Source organism: Mauremys mutica, chromosome 3, assembly GCF_020497125.1.
Source record: "Mauremys mutica isolate MM-2020 ecotype Southern chromosome 3, ASM2049712v1, whole genome shotgun sequence".
NCBI lineage: Eukaryota > Metazoa > Chordata > Testudines > Geoemydidae > Mauremys > Mauremys mutica.
Window position 1 is genome coordinate 186,914,592 of NC_059074.1, and position 23,523 is coordinate 186,938,114.

At 45.4% G+C, this 23,523-nt stretch overlaps 1 protein-coding gene across 6 annotated transcripts in view; it reads left to right on the forward strand.

Annotated features, from left to right (window-relative positions):
* Positions 1-23,523, forward strand: part of CCDC85A (coiled-coil domain containing 85A) — a 178,424-nt gene that overhangs the window by 129,221 nt on the left and 25,680 nt on the right. For 4 of the 6 annotated variants that reach the window (XM_045008671.1, XM_045008673.1, XM_045008674.1 and 1 more), the window contains exon 3: positions 3,108-3,184. The exons of 1 other annotated variant lie outside the window; for it this stretch is intronic. In XM_045008671.1, the coding sequence (XP_044864606.1) occupies positions 3,108-3,184 (77 nt within the window). Of the gene's footprint in view, positions 1-3,107; positions 3,185-21,998; positions 22,219-23,523 lie in introns of those variants that run through there. One more of the 6 variants, XM_045008675.1, reaches the window with a different exon arrangement.

Sequence of the window (23,523 nt, forward strand, 5' to 3'; positions counted from 1 at the left end):
ATAAGAGAGGTGAAAATCTTTTACAAATATAATATGTATGTATGTATGTATGTGGTGCTAGAAGGTGGTAGAGTAGAAAATGGCAGAAGCAAAAAGCATCAACAGTAAAAGTGAATTCCAGAGACAATGGCACAATGGCACAGGTTGGCAAGAGCATGATGTTCAAAAGAAGCAGCACTGAGTCCAGAAGCCTCCTCTTGCTGTGGAAATCTGCAAATCAACCCCCTTGAGAAGATCGTACTGTAGGAGAGGGAGGAGTACATAGTCTTACCCCAAGAAGAGTGTTGTTGGAAGGGAAAAATGTACTGTGAACTACTTCCCAAAATAATTGCCCTTAAGGTGGGAAAGGTACTGCGTGAGACAGTTGTGAGTGCTGCTACCACAAGGGGTGGGTTACAGAGAATGAAGGAGGGTAATGAGGTGGGAGGTCCAATTAAAGGATGTGGTTAGTTTTGGATAAGCTTTGCAACTTCAGTGCTTATCTAAACCAAACTTTGGGACTCTTCAGACACTCATCCAGCACTAGTTAATACAACACTTGCAGAGCACAGCATATAAAACCTCAGATTACCTTTCTCCCTCTGTTTTTATGTATAGTCCACTACCTCACTGTGTACTAATCATTTCTGACAAATGACTTTATTTTGCCTTCATGTTCTGTAACTTCATATGAACTACATATGTTTGCATATTTTAAGGCAGGGTTTCTCAAACTTCAATGCACCGTGACCCCCTTCTGACTACAAAAATTAGTACACAACCCCAGGAGGAGGGACTGAAGCCTAAGCCCACCTGAGCCCTGCTGCCGTGGGTAGGAGGGCCAAAGCCTGAGCCCCACTGCTGCATGCCGGGGGCGTGTAACCTGAGCCCCGCCACCCAGGGCTGAAGCCCTCGAGCTTTGGCCCTAGGCGGTGAGGCTTGGCCTTTAGCCCCGGGCCCCAGCAACACAAAGCCAGCCCTGGCGACACAATTAAAATGGGGTTGCAACCCACTTTATGGTCCCAACCAGCAGTTTGAGAACTGCTGTTTTAGGGCTTGTATTCATGGAGACACTCAGGAAAGTTAATCAGAATTAAATAAAGATATGAATTTAAAGTGGATTAGTTAAACTGTATAAAGCACCCCCCCCCCCCGTGGATGCTCTAATTCAGAATTAAAATAGCCCTTACTCTAGTACCTCCTCATAAGGGTGGTAGGTGAAACCTAGTCTACTAGAGAGACAAGGTGAGTGAGGTAATAGCTTTTGTTGGAAATATATTGCCTCACCCACCTTGTCTCTCTAATATCTTGGGACCAACATAACTACAACTACATTACGTTCCCAGTCTCCTGTCATTTTTATTTCATGGATTGGCTGGTACGTGAAGTGACTTGGATATATTAGGGCGCTAGAGTGCCAAATGCACAGCTAATTTCAATTGGGGAACTCCAGTGAAGTCAGTAGAGCCATTGGGTCTATGCCAGTTGAACACCTGACCCAGCATGTCCACAGACACACCCTTTCAAGACCAAAGAGCTAATTCTACACTCTATTCCATGAGTAGATGGCTGGTGTAATTCTAACTAAGGTCACTAGAGTACACCAGCATAAAAATGGTGTAGAGGATTAGTGAATCAGGCCCCAGAGAAGGGCTGACTTCTTCTGAATTAATAGGGGCTGGTAGAGTCACAGTTATGCTCTTGTACTGAGAAGTAGTCTTTTGTATTACAATTAAACTACACCTCATTCCATGAACATTTTCTTTAGAGGCAGTTTTCTACCTGCAGAGCTTCCATATGGGCCAAGATATGCATGGTCATCTGTATTGGAAAATTCTGATTTTTGGCTTTGGTTCTCCTTATGGACCAAATCCTGCTCCCATTTAAGTAATTAGGAAAACTGTTTGCTTCAGTGGGAGGAGAACTGACCATATGTGACTCTCTTGAGGGTGGAAGTGAGCCCATGGGATTGATGTATGCTTATTTTTTGAATCTCATACCTTAGGGAAATCCTGCTCTCCTTCTTCAACTGAGGCCAATGAAACTATTTGTGTGAACTGGGTGAGCAGCATGGGGTGAGCAGGATTTACCTCTGTGATTGGCTCTTGCTATAGAACAAACTCTTTTATCTCCATGCTTGTGCAAAAGTTACCCCATAGTTCACTGTATTATTCTTATGTTTCTAAAATTGTATGTGGTTACATAGCACTGCAAATTCAGAGAGCTTAGGGTAGGTATTAGCAGAAATTGATCTTCATTGCCTTTCTTCAGGACTTTTATTGTGTTGTAGTGTAGAAGCAACTGCCTTGTCATTTAAAGCAGTGGTTCTCAAACTTGGGCTGCCGCTTGTTCAGGGAAAGCCCCTGGCGGGCCGCAGGGGCGGCTCTAGAAATCAGGCTGCCCCAAGCAGCGCGGTGCGCTGCGCCGCCCTTCCCCGGTCCCGCGGCGGGTCCCCTCTTCCCGCGGCTCCGCTTGAGCTCCCGCAGGCATGCCTGCGGCAGGTCAACCGGAGCCCGGGACGAGCGGACCTGCCGCAGGCATGACTGCGGCGGGTGCCGTGGTCCCGCGGCCCCGGTGGACCTCCCGCAGGCACGACTGCGGCAGGTCCGCCGGAGCCAAATGCCGCCCCCCCGGGAAAGGGCCGCCCCACGCGCCTGCTTGGCGCGCTGGGGTCTAGAGCCGCCCCTGGCGGGCCGGGCCGGTTTGTTTATCTGCCGCGTCTGCAGGTTCGGCCAATTGCGGCTCCCACTGGTTCACTGCTCCAGGCCAATGGGGGCTGCGGGAAGCGGCGTGGGATGAGGGATGTGCCGGCTTGCCAGGACTGTCCCTGAACAAGTGGCGGCCCAAGTTTGAGAACCTCTGATTTAAAGTACAGTAGTTTAGACTCAAAATCAACAAGGAATTAGGCTGATTCTTCCAAGTCTTAATGTTTTAAACTACTTATAGTATCAGCACTAGCTGATATTATCTTAGAGAGAAACAGAACTGAAGGTTGTAAGGTACATTTAAGAGGAGATATCTGCTGTGATTACACCAAATCAGAAATCTCCTGTCTTATATAGGCACTGATGCTAGTGCACAAAAGCAGATCTGTGTGTATAATGTGAGTTTTTTCTTTTTAATTTTAGACTCAACCTTGTCCTATGTTAGGCAGCTGGAGGCAAGAGTAAGACAGCTGGAGGAGGAAAATCGCATGCTACCCCAGGTGGGTGACTTCCTGTTGATAGGAACAGTAGCTTCTAGCTAGATAGTAACACTCATAAATTAGTGTTTAACCTCAGTGTTTTCTGCAGTGGGACACTGATATAATTGAACTCTCACAGTGATCAAAGGCTCTCATTACAGTAATCAAAGCCTCTAGCATCTTTTATTTTCATTTCTCACTGCTGATTATAGTGGAGCATTTCTACTGGTGTATTTGAGATGATGACAATACTTCAGAGCATTTTTTTTCCTTTACAAGTGTTGATACCTTGTAAGAACTCACTGGGGGCTGAAACTTATGTTATAATTAAGAATTAAGACATTTAAAATTACAAACAGCTGACCTTTGACAGTCCTAGTTTCATCTTAAGAGTGAATTTCTGTCTTTATATCTTTCTAAAATATAAACCTTTTGTTTGGTGGGTCATATGTTATTACTGGGCAAAATGTAGCAAGTTTCAAATGCTATTTTGCAGTCAACTAAAAACATTACTTTGATTCAAAAATGGAAATGGTCAAGAACTTAAAATAATAAATTGCTTATTGTAATTTTTTGGGGGGGATGTATTAGGTGCTTAATGGGAAGACTGAAATTGCATTTTAAAAATAAACAAACATCAAGTGAATTGGAGTTAGCTCTCCTTGGTACATGCTTTTCTTTTTCTTTTAATTATTTTTATTTATTAGCAATGAATTAATATTTGCATTTTTCAAATATATGTTAATTTTTTTATTCACTAATGCATCTTGCTATTATATTTCATTTAAAATACTGTGGAAATCAGTAACTTTTCAAAATGAAATATTGTGTTCATTTAAAAAAAATAGCCATGTAATGCTAGTTCATTGTACACCTCTACCTTGATATAACGCTGTCCTTGGGAGCCAAAAAATCTTACCGCGTTATAGGTGAAACCGCGTTATATTGAACTTGCTTTGATCCACCAGAGTGCGCAGCCCCGCCCCTCCGGAGCACTGCTTTACCGCATTATATCTGAATTCATGTTATATCGGGTCGCGATATATCGAGTTAGAGGTGTACTTACTCAGAATACTATCACTTGTATGTAAAATTGAAGATAGTGGTAAAGGGAAGGGGCAGCGATATTCATATACTCTGATTTAATCATTTTTAAAAAGTATAGAGACAAATGCATTAGTTACAAGGATGGCTCAGGATCAGAGTTGGTGATGTCTTTGCTAAAGCAGATTTTAAGCAAGGTTTTGTCTAATAGTTAAAGGAGTGATCTTGGTTCTGTTCTTTGTTCTGCCACTAACTATTTATGTGACCTTGAGCAAATTCATTTAACTTCTCTGTACATTAGTTTATTCATCTGAAAAATGGGCATATAATACTTACCACCTGCAAGGGATAATGAGGATTATCATATATAAAATAACATTTGCAGAGCATTTGAGATGCAAGATACTCTGTGATGCAGAGTATTATTGTCTTGCCAAGCAAGATGTTCAAGGCAAATGAAAATGATTGACCTAAAAACATAATCTGTGATTTGTCTTGGTGTGGTGAAGCAGTAGTAGGAGATGGAGATAGGCCATTCACGAAACACTTTAGGGCCCAAATTTTTCAAGTTACTAGTGGTTTTGTTTGTCTCCATTTTGGGGTGTACACCTGAGACACTGTAAAGGGGTCTGATTTTTCAGAAAGTGCAGAACTCCCAACCTCTGAAAATCATGGCCCTTTAAGGTCTCTCATGTTGGGTATCCAAAATCACTAGTCAGTTCTAAAAATAGTGCCTAAAAGTCTACAATAGGGGCATTGGAGTTTTTGGTGGGGGGCACAAGCTGAGGGAAATGCAAGGGGAATAATTAAGTAGGCAACAAAGTCTGCATCTTGCCAAAAATATATGCTTGATGGTCAAATGTGTGGCTTGTCTTGGTTTATTGGTTCTAGAAGCCAACCAAACACCTGTGAACACTTTATCATTAGAAATGATGAGAATGACATGTGTTGGCCTTTTGTAGCATGTCTGCTCCTCCTAGGAATTTCATTGCTTTCAGTACAGGAAGGAAGCACAGTGAACAGCTAGCCCATTCTGAAGTCATAGGCATGTTAGTGATTCATTTATATGAGACAGTAGGGACCCAGCCAGCATGTTCTATAAAGAATATTCTGGGGCTTTCAGGTGAGTTGGTGAAAGACTCTTGTTCAGGCAACATTCTATCTGATCTGTTTTTCTATATTCAAAGTTACTAAGGTTAAAAAGGACAATAGTGGCTAACCTTGTCTGTCTGGGTTGGTTGTCATTATGGGAAACATGGTAACTATACTATGGACACTTGTCAGGCTGAAACAGAAATAGAAAGACATAGAATGGGATTTTGATTTTCAAAAGCTCTCTCCACATTGGTCTAACTCTCTTTCTGATGAAGGCGATGGGAGTTTTATAAGGGTTAGGCTGACTCTCAGTGCTTTTGAGGATTCCACTCCAAGTGTACAACATCAAATGAAGTTCCTTTCCTGGTACAGATATAAAAACTCCACCTGTGTTGTGGGAAGGGAATGTCTTTTGTTGTTGTTTTTTGTTTTTATAAAAACCCCCTCTTATTCAGTAGCACTCATCCTGCATGACAACAGGGATTTTAAAGCTCCAGGACATATTAGAAGAGAGTGAGAGAGGTGAACTGTTATTGATACACTTGTTAATAGCTATTCTATCCCTCAGTGAGTATGATCAATGCTATTATGATGCTTATTTTTTCCTGCCTGCTCACCCCTCTTCTTCTGCTATATCTCCTCTTTTTAAGCCCTTTCCTCCCCTGCCCTATTTCTCCTCTTCTAGATATGCATTACTCACAGGGGCGGCTCCAGGCACCAGCGCAGCAAGTGCGTGCCTGGGGTGGCAAGCCGCGGGTATGCCGAAGGCGCGGGACCAGCTGATCACCCACTGAAATAGGTGCTTGGGGCGGCAAAAACATAGAGCCACCCCTGATTACTCATACCAACTTGTAATGGTGTGACCATTTATACACTGCACAGAGCACAAAACTCCTTGACAACCTATTAGTTATCTTCCCTTTTCCTTTGCTTTTCTTGTCTTTTTCTTACATATTAGTTTTTATTTCAACCCCCCTCTACCTGTAACTTAAAGGTTTTATTAATATTTAGCAGCAGGCACCTCTTCAGAGAAAAGTGTTTCAGTGATGACATCTTCACTGTCCAAATTGAATTCTGAGCTCTAGTTTGCTGCACTATGACAAGAGATTACAATGGCTAGGGAAAAAAACAATAGGTACAGTGAGTCAATATTTCGGTCGGATCAGGGAATAGAAATGGTATAAAAATGCTTCTATTCATTTAAGACTGCAAAAGTCTCCCAACATTTGCTCTCATGTTGATTGCATTCTAGTACATTTAAGAGTTATGAGAAGCTGCAGACAAGTTGTAAATTTGCTTTGTTGATGGGGGCAGCAATTAGCATGTGTCATAAACAGATAGTTAAGGGTTAATGCCTCTTTTACCTGTAAAGGGTTAAAAAGTTCACCTAGCCTAGCTGACACCTGACCAGAGGAACCAATGGGGGAACAAGATGTTTCAAAAGGAAGGAGGGAAGTTTTCCTTTGTTTAGGCCTTGTCTACACTACAAGACTATTTCGAATCAACTTAGTTCGAATTTGTGGATTCGACCTTATGAAGTCGAATTTGTGTATCCATACTAAATACACTAATTCGAATTTCTGAGTCCACATTCACGGGGCCAGCGTCGACTTTGGAAGCGGTGCACTGTGGGAAGCTATCCCATAGTTCCCGCAGTCCCCGCTGCCCATTGGAATGCTGGGTAGAGCCCCCAATGCCTGCTGGGGGGAGAAATGTGTCGAGGGTGGTTTTGGGTAAGTGTCGTCATTGAACCGTCAATCACAACCTCCCTCCCTCCCTCCTTGAAAGCGCCTGCGGGCAATCTGTTCGTGCACTTTTCTGGTCAGTGACAGCGCGGACGCCACAGCACTGCAAGCATGGAGCCCGCTGCGATCATCGCCGTTTTCTCCTCCTCGCACTTTATCGTCCACCTCTTCCACAGTCAGCTGATGAGAAATTGGGCTACTTTTCAATGGTGCTGCAAGCACTGGGGGACCATAGGGGACGTTTTGCAAACATCAACGTCGGGTGGCTGGGCAAGGTTCATGATGCGTGTGTTTTCAGGAACTGTGGGCTGCTCAGACGCCTGCAGGAAGGTAGTTTCTTCCCGGACCACGAAATAACTGTTGTGGATGTGCAGATGCCTATAGTCATCCTCGGGGACCCAGCCTGCCCGCTAATGCACTTGCTCATGAAGCCCTATACAGGCGCCTGGGACAGCGACAAGGAACTCTTCAAATACCAGTGAGCAGCGAGCAGCGTGACCTGTGACTGTTCAGTTTCTTTACAGAGAAGCTGAACCTGCCCCTGTTTCTTTACCCACTGACTGTTGACTCTCCTCTTCGGTTACATACCCCATTCACCCTGTTTCCCCCACTTCCAATACACGTGTAAAAATAAAATACATGTCCCATTGTTACTTAAGAAAGGTTTCTTTATTCATGACTTTGCGTTAAAGGGTTGAAACTGGGACGCAGGCTGTGCTGGGTAGGGTGTGCAGTGATGTAAAGACTGCCTCTAAACTCAAGGAATGACAGGCTCCTGCTCCTAGAGCGGTCCGCAGTGCCGGAATGCTTCTTTCAAGGGAGCCTGCCATCCCTCTTTATGGAATTCTGTGTGCGGGCGGATATGTGACCTTGTGGTGGAGGAGGACGGATACAGATTCCTCAGCTGCGTGACTCAGCGGTCCAGGACAAGGACCGCTGTATAAGATCTGTAACCGCCCTCCCCCGCTGCAAAGTCACATCTCCCCCGCCCACACAGATCCTGGAAACCACCTCCCATACTGACCAGGGTGCCTACTGACTGCACCGTGTGTGTGACCCGCTGCTGATCCTGCCCCCGTGTCTGTACCCTGGGAAAGGTGACTGTCCTATGCAATTAACCACCCCCTTCCCCACGCCCCCCATTCAAACACAGTCTTCTTTGAAAAAACATAACGGAAACAGTAATTAACAGCAAAGCATTTTTATTAATTAAGTAGACAGTTAGGGGATGGGACTGGGATTGGGACTACTGTGAGTCTGGAAGTGAAGGACTTCGGCAAATGTAGGGTATGAGAGCTTTTGGGTACTTGAGCACTGTGCTGTGGTGCAGTGACAGTATTCACGTCCCCGGCCGCCCCTCCTCCTGATTATTTTCGGTGAGGGGGGTATGGGACTTTGTGGCGGGGGAGTGCGGTTGCAGATACACTGCAGGGTGTCTCTGTCCTCCTGCGGTCCTGCAGAACATCCACAAGGCGCCTGAGCGTGTCCGTTTGCTCCCTCACTAGTCCAAGCATTGTTTCAGTCGCCTGCTTGTCTTCCTCACGCCACCTCTCCTCCCGTTCGCTGTGTGAGCGCTGGCACAGAGAGACGGTCTCCCTCCACTGGCTCTGCTGGTCCGCCTCTGCTAGGTAGCAGCCCATACGTTCCTCGAACATCTTGTCCCTTGTCTTTTTCTTTCGCCGCCTAATCTTTGCAAGCCTCTGCGAGGGGGATGCTGTGTCAGGTCTGGAGACAGTGAAAGCTGTGAGATGGGAAACAGGGAGTGAATTCCTTGCAAATATTCTTTTTTGCGAACAATTAACTGAGTCTAGGCTGTCTGTGTGAATTCTGGGTTGAGACCCCTGTGCCTGCTAGGGCACAAATCATTTTCGCAGTGGATTCTGGGTAAATGTCGCCAGTCATTCCTTCCTCCGGGAAAGCAACGGCAGACAATCATTTTGAGCACGTTTTCCATGAATTGCCCTGGCATACGCCATAGCGTGGCAACCATGGAGCCTGTTTTGGATTTGGTGTATGTCACCGTATGTGTACTAGATGCCGCTGACAGAGGCGGGCCAGCAGCGCTGCACAGCATGACAGCAGCGATGGTTACCAGGCATACTGCACCGTCTACCATACCATGAATTGGTAAGAAGACGGTAATAAGATGGTCATGGTTACCTGTCCTTTTGCACTGCACCATTTGGTGCTGTCATAAGTGCCCCTGGCCGATCAGCCAGGGGCGCAAAAGCCAAAATTGGGAATGACTCCCTGAGTCAATCCCTCCTTTTTGGTATCTAAAAATAGAATCAGTCCTGCCTAGAATATTGGCAAGTGTACTAGAGAACCACTGTATCATAGAACCAGAGAGCACAGCTGCTCTGTGTCCGATCCTGCATAAATTATGAGCTGTATGCTATTCACAGGGGGTGCTCCTGCAACAACACCACCTGTTCATTCCGTTCTTACCCCAGCCTTCCTGGGCTACCATACCATTGTCCCCCCACTTGTGTGATGAAGTAATAAAGAATGCAGGAATAAGACACAGTGACTTGTTTGTGAGAAATGAGTGGAAGGAAGCCTCCAGCTGCAATGATAGTCCAGGCAGGACATTAAGGAGTGTGGATGAAGGAGCCCATCATCCCTCTGCTAGTCCAGGGGCAATTGAATCTTTTATTTACAATGAAGGGTGGGGGCTGATGGAGCTCAGCCCCCTGTTGCAATGATGAGGACGGTTACCAGCCATATTGCACCATCTGCCATGAAAAATTAGGGACAGGCGCCCTTGATTGACCTTACTGATGCTAGTCGGCATGGTTACCAGCCCTTTTGCACTGCCCCATGTGCCAATAGGCTGACGATGACGACGGGTATCAATCGTATTGTACCGTCAGCCACCCATGGCGGGGGGGGGGGAGCAAGGATATTGGTGTTGAGTGCTGCAGCATCGCATCTATCTGCAGCATTCAGTAAAGATACGGTGACATGTAAACGAGTCAACAGAGGATTGATTTCCCTTTAACTTCTCGGGTTCGGGGGGGGGGGTGCGTAAATTGCAGAGCTGTGCCCTGAACCAACGCGGACACGGTGTTTTACCATAGAAGCATTTGGAGCTCATCCAAGAATGCAAATGATTTTCGGAGACAGCAGGAACTGTGGGATACCTTGCATCCTCATTCCCCCCTCCCTCCATGAGCGTCCATTTGATTCTTTGGCTTTCCGTTACGCTCGTCGCGCAGCTGCGTGCTGAGTCTGTGCTATGCCGTCTGTCCGTGGATTTATTAAAAATACTTTGGACCAGGCGCACCATAACAGTAATTCCACTACTTAGATGCATGAGTCTCCTAGCGAGATCACTGTGAGGACGGGCACTGAAGGAGATAGAGAGCGCATGCTGCGTGAAATCTATCATGAACCACGGACCGATGCAGCCATGCTCGGGTAGGCAATGCTCCCTGAATACCGCATGAAAGCCTCGCGCGGAAAAGGGTGCTATCACGGAGCACCCAATAAGGCAGCTCTCCCCAGGAACCTCCTGCTGATGCTTATCGATTAACGGAAGGAGAAATTAGTGGAGATCTCCCAGGAGGATTTCTGTTCTATCACCATATATAGAGAGACCTTCTTCTCACACACTTCAGATTCCTGTTATATTAAGAATAAAAGTTAACATGGTTAAAGCACTTACCGACTGCTCCTTCCCCTGATTCAGGATCCGGGTTCATGGCCGGGGAGGGTTGGTAGGGGATCTCCGTGACGGTGATGAATAGATCCTGGCTGTCGGGGAAACCAGCGTTGTAAGCGCTCTCTCCTGCCTTGTCCTCCACAAACACTTCCTCATCTTCCCCGTCCGTGAACATCGTCGAGGAACTGTCCGTCGACACTGTCCCATCATCAGAATCCATGGTCACTGGTGGGGCAGTGGTGGCAGGCTCCGTAGCATCCGTTTGCCGCTTTGATTTTTTGGTAGCCTTGTCTGGGGTCCTTGGTTTTCACGCGGCGATGCGTTGCATGACGGCTGTATCCTCTGTCTGGATCATGGCTTTGGAGACCTTCTCGTAGGTCTTTGCATTCCGTTTGTTGGAGCGCAGCTCCGAAAGCACAGACTCCTCGCCCCACACACCGATCAGATCCAAGAGTTCCCGTTCAGTCTATGCCGGGTCCCTCTTTCTATTCAGAGATTACATGAACTCCTCTGCTGGAGAGCTCTGCATTGCTGCCGGTGCTGCTGAGCTCGCCCCGATGTCCAACCACGAAATGAGATTCTAACTGTCCAGAAAGGAAAAGGAATTCAAATTTTCCTGGGTCGTTTCCTGTGTGGCTGCTCAGAGCATCGAAGCTCGGACTGCTGTCCAGAGCGTCAACAGAGTGGTGCACTGTGGGATAGCTCCCGGAGCTACTAAGTTCGATTTGCATCCACACCTAGCCTAATTCGAGCTAGCCATGTCGAATTTAGCGTTACTCCACCTGTCGGGGTGGAGTACCAAATTCGAACTAAAGAGCCCTCTAGTTCGAATTAAATGGCTTCCTGGTGTGGACGGTTGAGCGGTTAGTTCGAATTAACGCTGCTAAATTCGAATTAAAGTCCTAGTGTAGACCAGGCCTTAGAGTTTCAGTTTCAGCCGGAGTGAAAAAGATCAAGGAACCAGCCTCTTATCAGAGTAGTAAGTTTTAGAAAGGGATAAATAGGTTTATGTTTATTTTCTTTGTAACTTGTCTTGGTACCATTAAGGAAATTATCAAAATTTGGGTATTCTTGTGTGTATTAAGTTTTTGCCCAGGGGAACATCCTCTGTGTTTTGAATCTGTTGTCTGTGAGAGTAGCTGATATGCTAATCTCTCCCAGAGGGTTTTCTTTTACCTTTCTTTTCTTTAATTAAAAGCCTTTTTTCTTAATACCTGATTGATTTTTTCCTTGTTTTTAGATCCCAGGGGGTTGGATCTGGATCCACCAGGAGTTGGTGGGAGAAAGGAGAGGGGATGGTTAATTTCTCCTTGTTTTAAGATCCAAGGGGTTTGGATCTGTGTTCACCAGGGAATTGGTGAAGAGTCTCTCAAGGCTATCCAGGGAAGGGAATTAGTGCTTGGGAGTGGTGGCAGCAATACCAGATCTAAGCTGGTAATTAAGTTTAGAAGTGTCCATGCAGATCCCCACATCTGTACCCTAAAGTTCAGAGTGGGGAAGGAACCTTGACAGCATGTATTTGTTTTCAGATGGCAAACAAAAGATATAATCCAAACACATTCAATATATGGTCACAGATATGAGTTTTGGCAAAGAAACCAGATGCTTTCCAAGACTTACAGCATGCAACAGGGTCTTCCTACCAGTTGTCAAACTACATTGGCTAGGCATGAGGAAACAGTATATTTTAGGTTAATATCAGTGCTTCTCAAACACACAAGTATGTAACAATGCTTGCAAGTGGTGCACATAGAGAGACACAATTTGGGCAAGGATGTTTGTGGGTGGTGTAATTCGAACCAAGAAAAATCTGGCTTATAATAAGACTCTTTAAGAGATCTGTGGTTTGGCCCATGGCTGTTCTGTGCAATTCACAGAAGCACAAAATATTTATGATGATTTTGGTGGATCAGAAAGAAAGCAGACTTAGGAAACAGTAATGTCAAACTTCTTTTCAGGAGATTCATGGTTAGCTATAATATTACTGGAAGAGTGTATCCAGTATGTATGTATGTTTAAGCAACTTGGTTTATACAGTGATTATTTTCTCCTATATATTCAGGGCAAGTTTAGAATTCCTGTTTAAGCCTTACCAGAAACTCGCCATGAAGAATAATATCTCTGCACCATCTTATGTGAAGTTTTATTTCATGTTTTTGTTTGTCTTGTCTATCTTTAATTTAATATCTTCGGTGCAAGAAATTTGTCTTAGTCCAGGTCTACACTTAAAACTTTTGTCACTGTGATAATGTTGGGGTATAATTTTTCAAACCTTTTTATACTGGCAAAGCCCTAGTGTTATACCAGCAAAAAAGGTGGTAGCTTATTTTGTTTGAGAAAACCAAGATAAGCTATGTTGGCAAAAGCACCAACTTTGCTGGTGTAAAATGCATCTACACTAGGAGAGTTTGCCTTTTCTAGTGTAGCTTAGGCCTTAGTGTATAGACTAGTTTCAGTCCTTATGTAACAGAGGCACAACTCTTGTGTGAAATAGTCGCTATTGTTATGTCAGATTGTGGGAGATGGATTGAAAGTTCTAATGGCCACCTTTCACATGACAGTACACGGCTCTGTGAATGCTGAACAGAATGGAGTTGCTTGTTTCAGATAGAAGCTGACTCTGGTTTGTCTTCTGTCGCTTGGCTCTAAAGTTAAGAATAAAATTATTTATATAAGAAAAGCTTTTTTCATTAATGTGACGATCAACACAGCTCCCATTAAAATGATTAGTATTTGCCACTTGTATTACGGAATTCTCAGCCAGGTTCTGGCCCCATTGTTCTAGACACTGTGTGAGCATATAGTAAAGTCTAGAGAGAGTTGCAGTTGCTTAATCCTAAAATCAGTTCCCCAAGATTTTCTGCTGATATTTACTTGACTAAAATTTTGATTCATTTCAGCGGTGTTCGTGTCTCTGTTCCAGACAAGTTTCCAGTAAATTAGGATTGCATTTTCTTGGACTAAAATAGAAGAATCTGGGTGGTTAGAGCACATGCACAAGGCAATAGAATAGAAAGGATAAAAAAAGAGTGGTTGAACAGAAGTCCCCTTCTGATTTAATTAATGGGTAGGTGAAAAAGTTGGGGTGGTTAAGAGCATAGAGTGGGGATCTGTTTGGGAAATCTCTGAATGTTTGGTGGAGAGGGTGCTACAAAAATTAGGCCCTTATTTGCAGGCTTTTTTGTCCCCATGCATAAAAGCAGAGAGTGTGATCTGACCTCACATCTTTATTGCATGCAGTAAATAACATACGTAATATTGTAACCACAGTCCTTAACCAAAGAGTTGCAATAAATGAGCTGGCTGTATTACAATGCAATATGTTATAAGATGCACCATACAAAAACAACCTATGCATCACCCTTCTCATGTGCCTTTTCTGCTGTTAGTCTCTACCTATTGTGGCAAATTGCCAGCACTATTATGATGGGACTCGCGCTTTCTCTTCTTTGGGGGGGGTTCAGGGCGCCATTTCTTGCCCCTAAATTGGAATATTAATTGCCCCACTAGTGACCTAGAGGAGGGGAGTGGAGAGGGAGGGACCTGGGCCCGCCCTCTACTCCAGGTCCCAGCCCAGGGGCCCTGAGGATAGTGGTGAACCACTTGAACTGACGGTTCCTTCCCCGGGCTACTTCCCTCTCCTGCCCTTCAGCTTGTGGGGGGCTTCCTGCCCTCCCTCTGCACAAGCCAGGTGCCCCTTACCTAGGGTCTAGGACTTCTTAGCCCACCGCAGCACTTCTCCAAACTGTCCTCTGCTTCAACACCAGTTCTTTCTGCTCCTACTCCCACACTGTCTGATTGAAGCATGGGTTTTTATCGTGTGACTGACTGCAGGTGCAGGTGCTCTAATTGGCGTCAGGTGCTCTAGTTAATCTATAGCAAACTTTCTTCCCCTTACAGGGAATAAGGCTCCCTTCTAACCCTCTCCTGCTGCCCTCTGGCCATGCTGTATCACATATCCTTCCCCCCGCACTCAACACCATCGGGTTGGGCTACTTGGGACGAGAGGCAGTGTTGTCGTGATAGGCCATCAGCGTTGCCATGTTGGCTTCCAGCCCTATGCTGTACCCGGAAATGGAAGAGCTGCAGGGATAGGAACCACCTAGTCACTCTTGCATTCTTCTCCTTGTTTCTGTGCATCCACTGGAGCGGGGCATCGTCTGTCACGAGGGTAAACCGCCGCCCCAGCAGATAGTAGCGGAGAGTCTCCATAGCCCATTTTACCTCCAGACCTTCCTTTTCAACGACAGCGTACTTTTGTTCCCTGGGGAGGAGTTTCCAGCTGAGGTACAAGATTGGGTGTTCCTCCTCCCCTACCATCTGTGAAACGATGGCTCCTAGCCCTACCTCCGAGGCATCTGTTTGTAGGATGAATTCCTTCTTGAAGTCTGGGGCTATAAGTTCTGGATGGCAGCATAGGGCTGTCCTTAAATCTGCAAATGCTTCTTCTGTCTTATCAGTCCACTTTACTATCTCGGGGCCCTGAGCTTTTATCAGATCCGTCAATGGCCCTGCTCTTGTGGCGAAATGAGGGATGAATCTTCTATAGTATCCTACTATCCCTAGAAATGCTCTGACTTGCTTTTTGCGGACTGGTCGAGGCCCACCTTGTATTGCCTCCACTTTGTTCCATTGGGGTTTCACCAAACCTCTCCCTACTACATACCTGAGGTATCTGGCCTCAGCTAGTCCTATCACGCTCTTGAGAGGGTTAGCAGTGAGGCTGGCCTTCCGCAGGGCATCTAGCACTGCTTCTACTTTTCCTAGGTGCATTTCCCAGTCAGGGCTATGGATGACTATGTCGTCTAGATAGGCGGCGGTATACTTGGCATGGGGTAGCAGTAACTTATCCATAAGTCGTTGGAACGTTGCAGGGGCCCCATGGAGTCCGAAAGGGAGGACAGTGTATTGAAACAGGCCATCGGGTGTAGAGAAAGCAGTCTTTTCCTTGACATTCTTGGCCAGGGGAATTTGCCAATATCCTTTGGTCAGATCCAGAGTGGTTAGGTATCGGGCCTTGCCTAACTGATCAACTAGCTCGTCAATGCATGGTATCGGATAGGCATCGAATTGGGATACTTCATTCAATTTCCGGAAGTTGTTGCAAAACCTCCGGGTGCCATCAGGCTTGGGGACTAGGACGATAGGTCTGGACCACTGACTGTGGGATTCTTCAATAACGCCGAGTTCCAGCATCTTCTTCACTTCCATCCTAATTTCTTCCCTTTTAGCTTCCGGTATTCAGTATGGTCTTATCGTCACCCTTACTCCGGGGCTGGTGACAATATGATGTTGGACCAATGTCGTATGGCCCGGTTGTGTACAGAACATGTCCTGGTTCCAGTGGATCATCTCAGTGACCTCTGTTCGTTGTTCTGGAGTTAATTCAGGAGATATCTTTACCTGCCCCTGTGGGTCGTCTGTCTGGGGTGTTGCTCCTTGAATGACCAGACACATCTCTCGGTCACGCCAGGGCTTCAGTAAGTTGATGTGATAGATTTGCTCTGGCTTTCGGCGGTCTGGTTGTCTGACCTTATAGTCCACCTCCCCAATGGCTTCCACTATCTCATATGGTCCATGCCAGCTGGCTAGCAGTTTGCTTTCTGCTGTTGGCACTAGCACCATCACCCATTCCCCTGGCTGAAATCTCTGTACTTTCGCCCAACGGTTGTAATATGTCCCCTGGGCCTCTTGTGCTTTTTCCAAATGTTCTCGTACTATAGGGGTTACTCGAGTTATTCTCTCTCTCATCTGTGTCACGTGCTCAATGACATTCTTTCCTGGGTTGGGTTGTTCTTCCCAATCTTCCTTGGCGATATCTAATATCCCACGTGGGTGGCGTCCGTATAGTAGTTCAAAGGGAGAGAAACCAGTGGACGCCTGGGGGACTTCCCGTATAGCAAACATTAGATACGGTAGAAGGGTATCCCAGTCTTTTCCATCCTGTGCTACCACCTTCCGGATCATACTTTTAAGGGTACGATTAAACCGCTCGACCAGTCCATCTGTTTGTGGATGGTAGACTGAGATCCGTATGGCCTGGATGCGGAGTAGGGCACATAAGTCCTTCATTAATTTTGACATGAAAGGGGTTTCTTGGTCTGTCAGTATCTCCTTAGGGATGCCCACTCTGGCAAAAACCTGTAGTAGTTCTTTTGCTATTGCCTTGGATGTGGGGTTTCCTAAAGGAATGGCTTCTGGATATCGCGTGGTGTAGTCAAGGATGACTACTACGTTTCGGTGGCCCCGTGCCGATCTTTCCAGTGGGCCCACTATGTCCATGGCTATCCTCTCAAAAGGGACCTCAATAATAGGCAAAGGTACTAATGGGGCCCGCAAGTAAGGTTGGGGGCTATGCAACTGGCATTCAGGGCAGGAGGCACAATAGCACTGGACTTCTGCACGTATCCCTGGCCAATAAAACCTTCTTAGGACTCTATCAAGTGTCTTGTCTACTCCTAGATGTCCCCCAAATAGATGAGTGTGAGCTAACTCTAATACTGCTGAAGTGTGTGTTTCCGTGGGACTAAGAGTTGCTCTATTTCTTCCCCTCGTATTTGCTCTATCCTGTGCAAGAGATCGCGTTTGAGCACATAATATGGCCTTGGGCCTTTGATCTTTCCTTCCACAGGTACACCATTTACTTCCACTACCTCCTCCCTCACATTCGCATATAGCGGATCATTGGCCTGGTCCTGCCCGAAATTCTCACGTGCAGTACCGATCTGACCTAATTCTAGGGGGCCTATTTCTGCTCTTCCCCCTGGGTTGCTCCTACTTGGGCTAGGAACCGCCTCCGAGTCCTCCCTGGCCTGAATTATCTCCTGGCCTCCTGAACGGGTTCGCCTGCCCACAAGGGAAGTTTTTTGATTCTCTGCTAGAATCCTGGTCCCTAATCTTTTATCTGCCCTCCTTTCCCGCCTAGACTTTCGGGGGTTCCCAGGGGATGAGAATAACTCTGGAGCAAATTCGACAAACATTGGGGTGAGGCTATCTGTAGGTGACTCCGTCTCAGCCTGGGGATTGCTACCCTCCCCTGGCTCTATTGGGATAAGTAAGCTCTCAAACCCAGGGAAGTCCCTACCGATTAAGACAGGGTAGGGGAGCTTGGGGACCACCCCTGCAGTCACCCTGGTAGTATTACCCTGGATCTCAATCCATACCGGGATTGTGGGATAGAAATTCACGGTGCCATGAACGCACGTTACCCCTGTGTTTTTGGCCCGGGTTAATTGGTCTCGCCCCACCAACTTCCCGGAGACCAGCGTGACAGCACTCCCAGAATCTATTAATGCTATGGTCTTAATACCATTTATTTTTACTGATCTTGTATACCCATGTGAGGTCATTGTGACCCCTACGAGGCCGATTAGGCCACATTGCTCCCCGTAATTCCCCAGATTACACTGCATAGGTTCTTCCCTGTTGGGGCATTGGGCTGCTATATGCCCCAATTCCCCACACTCATAACACCACCCCCTTATTCCAGTTGTCACCCTCTGCCTGGGGCTATTTGGCCGGCCCCCCACCTCTCTTCCCAAACCCCTAGGTCCCTTCTTGGCCTCGGGCCATTCCTCGGTGTCTTTCCTCGCTGTTACAGTTCTCCTGTAGTTCTTGACAGTCTGGGGCCTTGGGTTTGGGATTGGCTTCCTGGATTGTTGTGTCTCCCCGCCTGAGGTCTGGAACAGTTCACGGGCTGCCAGCTGTCTTTCCACGAGGGAGACCAACTCATGATAGGTGGAGAGGTCATTCTGGCCAACCCAAGCCCAGAGGCATGGTGGTAGCCCCCTCATATACCGGTCCAGTACCAGGACCTCCATTATCTTCTCAGAGCTGAGGGCCTCAGGGCGCAGCCATTTCCAGGTCAGGTGGATCAGGTCAAACAATTGTGATCGGGGTGTCTTGTTCTCTGTATACTGCCACTCATGGAACCTCTGGGCTTGCAATGCCGTCATTTCTCCGGATCTGGCCAGGATCTCTGCCTTCAGCTGAGGGTAATCTGCTGCAGTCTCTGCGGCCATATCATAGTAGACCTTCTGGGCCTCCCCACACAGGAATGGGGCGAGGATACCAGACCACTGATCTCGGGGCCAGGCCTCCCACAGGGCTGCTCTTTCAAAAGCCAGGAGGTATGCCTCCACATCATCCTCCCGTTTCATTTTCTGTAGGCAATGGCTGGCCTGTATGATCCGGGTCCCTTCACAGTTGCAGTTCAGTTCCATAAGGGCCTTCATCTGGTTCACCAGGTCTTTCAGCAGGGCCCGGTCCTGGGCAGCCTGACTCATCAACAGATGATTAGTCTCCTGCTGCATCCGAGTCGCCTCCTGTTGGGCGGTTGCTTGGACCCGGGTAGCCTCCTGCTGGGCCGCGGTGGCTTGTATTAGGGCCTTGACCACGTCGTCCATCTTAAGGACGGGAGGGTTTTGGCTAACCCTGGTTTAAGTCCCCAGCGCGCAAATCCCACCCCTGACACCACATGTGGCAAATTGCCAGCACTATTATGATGGGTCTCGTGCTTTCTCTTCTTTGGGTGGGGGTTCAGGGCCCCATTTCTTGCCCCTAAATTGGAATATTAATTGCCCCACTAGTGTCCTAGAGGAGGGGAGTGGAGAGGGAGGGACCTGGGCCCGCCCTCTACTCCAGGTCCCAGCCCAGGGGCCCTGAGGATAGTGGTGAACCACTTGAACTGATGGTTCCTTCCCCTGGGCTACTTCCCTCTCCTGCCCTTCAGCTTGTGGGGGGCTTCCTGCCCTCCCTCTGCACAAGCCAGGTGCCCCTTACCTAGGGTCTAGGACTTCTTAGCCCACTGCAGCACTTCTCCAAACTGTCCTCTGCTTCAACACCAATTCTTTCTGCTCCAACTCCTCCAAACTGTTCTCTGCTCTAACACCAATCCTTTCTGCTCCTACTCCCACACTGTCTGATTGAAGCATGGGTTTTTATCACGTGACTGACTGCAGGTGCTCTAATTGGCTTCAGGTACTCTAATTGGTGTCAGGTGCTCTAGTTAATCTATAGCAAACTTTCTTCCCCTTACAGGGAATAAGGCTCCCTTCTAACCCTCTCCTGATGCCCTCTGGCCATGCTGTATCACACTAATGATCAGCTCTTGTGCATAGAATTTTAGGCTATCTCTGATAGTACATTCTGAAGTTAGCAGAGACATAATGCTTGCTTGTACTGAGACATTTTGCAGTAGTCAAGAAGCTTTTTAAAGACAAAACTGGATTCATACTTCATTTACATCAATATTACATTGATGTAAATCCATTAGGTGACATTCTGATCTCAGTTATGTTGGTGAACGTCTAGAACAGTGGTTCTCAAGAAGGGGTACATTTACCCCTGGGGATATGCGGAGATCTTCCAGGGGATAAATCAACTCATCTAGATATTTGCCTAGATTTACAACAGGCTACATGAAAAGCACCAGTGAAGTCAGTACAAACTAAAATTTAATACAGACGACTTGTTTATACTGCCTTATATACTATACACTGAAATGCAAGTACAATATTTATATTCCATTTGATTTATTTTATAATTATATGATAAAAATGAGAAAGTAAGCAATTTTTCAATAATAGCGTGCTGTGACACTTTTGTATGTTTACGTCTGTTTTTCTAAGCCTGTAGTTTTTTCAGTGAGGTCAAATTTGGGGTACTCAAGACTAATCAGATTCCTGAAAAGGATACAGTAGTCTGGAAAGATTGAGAGCTACTGATCTAGAATAACTCCACTGATTAGGCAATCATTATTCCAGATTTGCCCTCATGTGTAACTGTGAACAAAATCTGTCCCATTGACTCCTTATCTACACTGATGTGCAATCAGAATCAGGCCTCCAAAAGTCAGGTAAAAGAAAAAGAAGCTTGTGAATTGAATAGGTTGATTATATTTCTAGGGGTGATGATAAAACATGTTGAAACAACACAAGTGTACATGTGTTGTGTAGTCAATTAATGTATTTGGTAAGAATATTCCTGGCGAGCCACTCTCTTCTTATATTAGTTCCATTTTAAGTTGTATGGTGGAGAGAAGGAAGGATTAGAATGGAAAAAAAGTCTCTGTTTATGTAACTTGGCTACAAGTCCCACCTTGTAATGAAATAGGAAGCCAGAGGCAAATATTGCCAGGACAACCAAGTCTGGACAAACAAAAAGAATGTTGTTGTTGCCAGAAGTTTATATGAGTGTACAAGAGCTAGAGGAATTGAATTCTCAACTTCCATGGCAACGCAGCATAAGTCTGACAAGGCAGAGCTTATGCACAGGTTAGCCAGTGAGTCAGTGAAAGAATCTATGAGGTTATCTAGCACTCTGTTTCTTTCTGTGCATTCTGTCCTTTCTTTTCAGTTTCTTGATTCTTGGGTCTTTTATTTATTTATTATTGTTATCATAGTGCTGAAGGCCCCCTGTTGAGGCATGGGATCCATTGTGCGAGGTGCTATTCAGACACATAGGAGACAATTTCTGCCCCAAAGAGTTTATGATCTAAATAGACAAGACACAGACGGTAATAGACAAACAACAAATAAGCAACTGTCTAAAGTACAGACCATGTAACTATTTATCCCTTCCCCATCCACACTCTGCCCAGGTGCCACAGCCACCATGCATTGTTGCTGCTCCTCTAACATTTCTTTCTTCTTCAGACACTTCAGAGCTACAATTAATTTGCAAATTTAGCACCATTAATTTGGGATTGAATAGGGATTGGAAATGGCTGGCTCACTACAAAAGCAATTTTCCCTCTCTTGGTATTGACGCCTCCTCATCAATTATTGGGAGTGGACCACATCCACCCTAACTGAATTGGCCTTGTTAACACTGGTTCTCCCTTCTCTTCATGTGTCAGTATATTTATGCCTGCATCTGTAATTTTCACTCCATGCCTCTGAAGAAATGGGCTTGTTACCCACAAAAGCTTATGCCCAAATAAATCTGTTAGTCTTTAAGGTGCCACCAGACTCCTCGTTGTTTTTGTAGCCTCAAGCCTTTTCTTCTGTTGCTATAATAGCCAGCAAAAGAGATTTTAAAGAACTTCCCGAAAAACTTTTTTTTTTTAAACTCAGTCACAGCACTCAGTAGAAGGGTCACAAAATGACATCTTCCTGCAGTCATTGTAGGCTTTTTACAGGGGATCACTAATTAACCAGCATTATTTGTCTTGTGGTCCCATGACAAATTTACAGTGACCTCCCAACTGTCAGTCCTTTAAAGATGTTTCAGATTGCAAATGGGATTATTCAGTTTCTTGCACTTGCCTCTCCTCTGCTACAACCAGGCCAGATCAGAACAAGTTATCCAAAGAAACAGAGACAGAACTTCTCAGGAGGCTTTGGTTTCTCGGTGGCATAAAACTGACCAGGAACCGACCAAACTGTGATGAAAAGGAGCTGCAAGCAAACAGGCATGGAATGGTACTAGCAGGAAAAGTGAGCAAATGGAAGTCATTATTACCACAGATTCAGAAGATACTACTAGTGCTAGCAACTTCAGACAGGTGGAGCTGGAATGAAAATATGAGCTTACTCCAAAAGAGATACTGATTTGACACCAATATCTAATAAATGATCTAGAGAAGACCTAGGAAATTCCATACCATTAAGGGTGATTTCTGCTTTAGGGAAACACTGAAAACACACAGTAGGGATAAAATGGGAGAAGACCTTCACCAGTACAATTTCAGCATGGATTGCTGATAAACATGCCTAACCAAAACTATTTACCTTCTTAAAGGAAATAACAAATATGATTTTAAGGGTCTGTAGGAAGTCATAGATGTATTCTGTTTAGCTCTTAAGAAGGTTTGTGGTACAGTAACACTTAAAAGACCTGTCTATAAGGTCTATAAATATAGTACTATCTGGAGTGAGTTGTATTTCCATTGTGTTGAGTAGATATGAAAGATAAAGACAGATAAGAATTGATTAACTCTCACACTACTTTATTGTAACTTCAGTGCGGTCACTGGAGACTTCTCCATTGTGCTACCTGTAATTAGAGCTCCCAAATTTCTTCTTGTACACCTCTAGAGATTTAATAAAGTATTGCAAGATTTTCATATAGTAAAAATGCTCATGTTAGACAAAACATGCACTAAATTAACTTTTAGCTGTTGTCTAATATGTTGATCTCGCAATTGGTTTAATTGTATATGTTATAATTTCGTGTCAGATTGCCTGGTGAAAGCACATGCTTTTTTTAAATTACATCTGATGACAATTCAGAGGGAATTGTTTTTTCCAATAAAGTTTAAAGAACTGTCCAGAATGTGAAGTTTGAATCATCTCTGCTTCATTAATATGCTGTTTGAAAGTGGTTGGTAGTTAAAGTAAAAAATAAAGTAGCAAATAGATGTGATCTAATGTTCTGAGCATAGGACTAGGAGCTAGGAATTCCAACCTTCTAATCCTGGGTAAGATGCTATCTTTCCCTTGTGGCCTTGTGCTGACTGACTTCACTTCTCTGACTCAGTTTCTCAACTGACAATATTAATAGAGCGTTGTATTCTAGCAGGGCTAAGCATGGATCCCAGCCAGGCCTTTCATGTTCGTTGTTTGCTCTGACTTTTCTCTTTATCCATTCAACTGTGCATAATAGGGTCTTGACATTGTGTGTTTTTTTGCCAAAGATTTACTTCTCTTCTGACATTACAGGATATAGGAGGCATATAGGATTGCTAATAAGAGACTGCTTCATTTACTGGGTCAGGGTTACAAAAAGTTATGCCCCTGTCACATGTCAAGTGTCAGTATCCACTACCTTTGAGATTATTTATTTTGTAAACTGAAATTTAAAAAAAATGG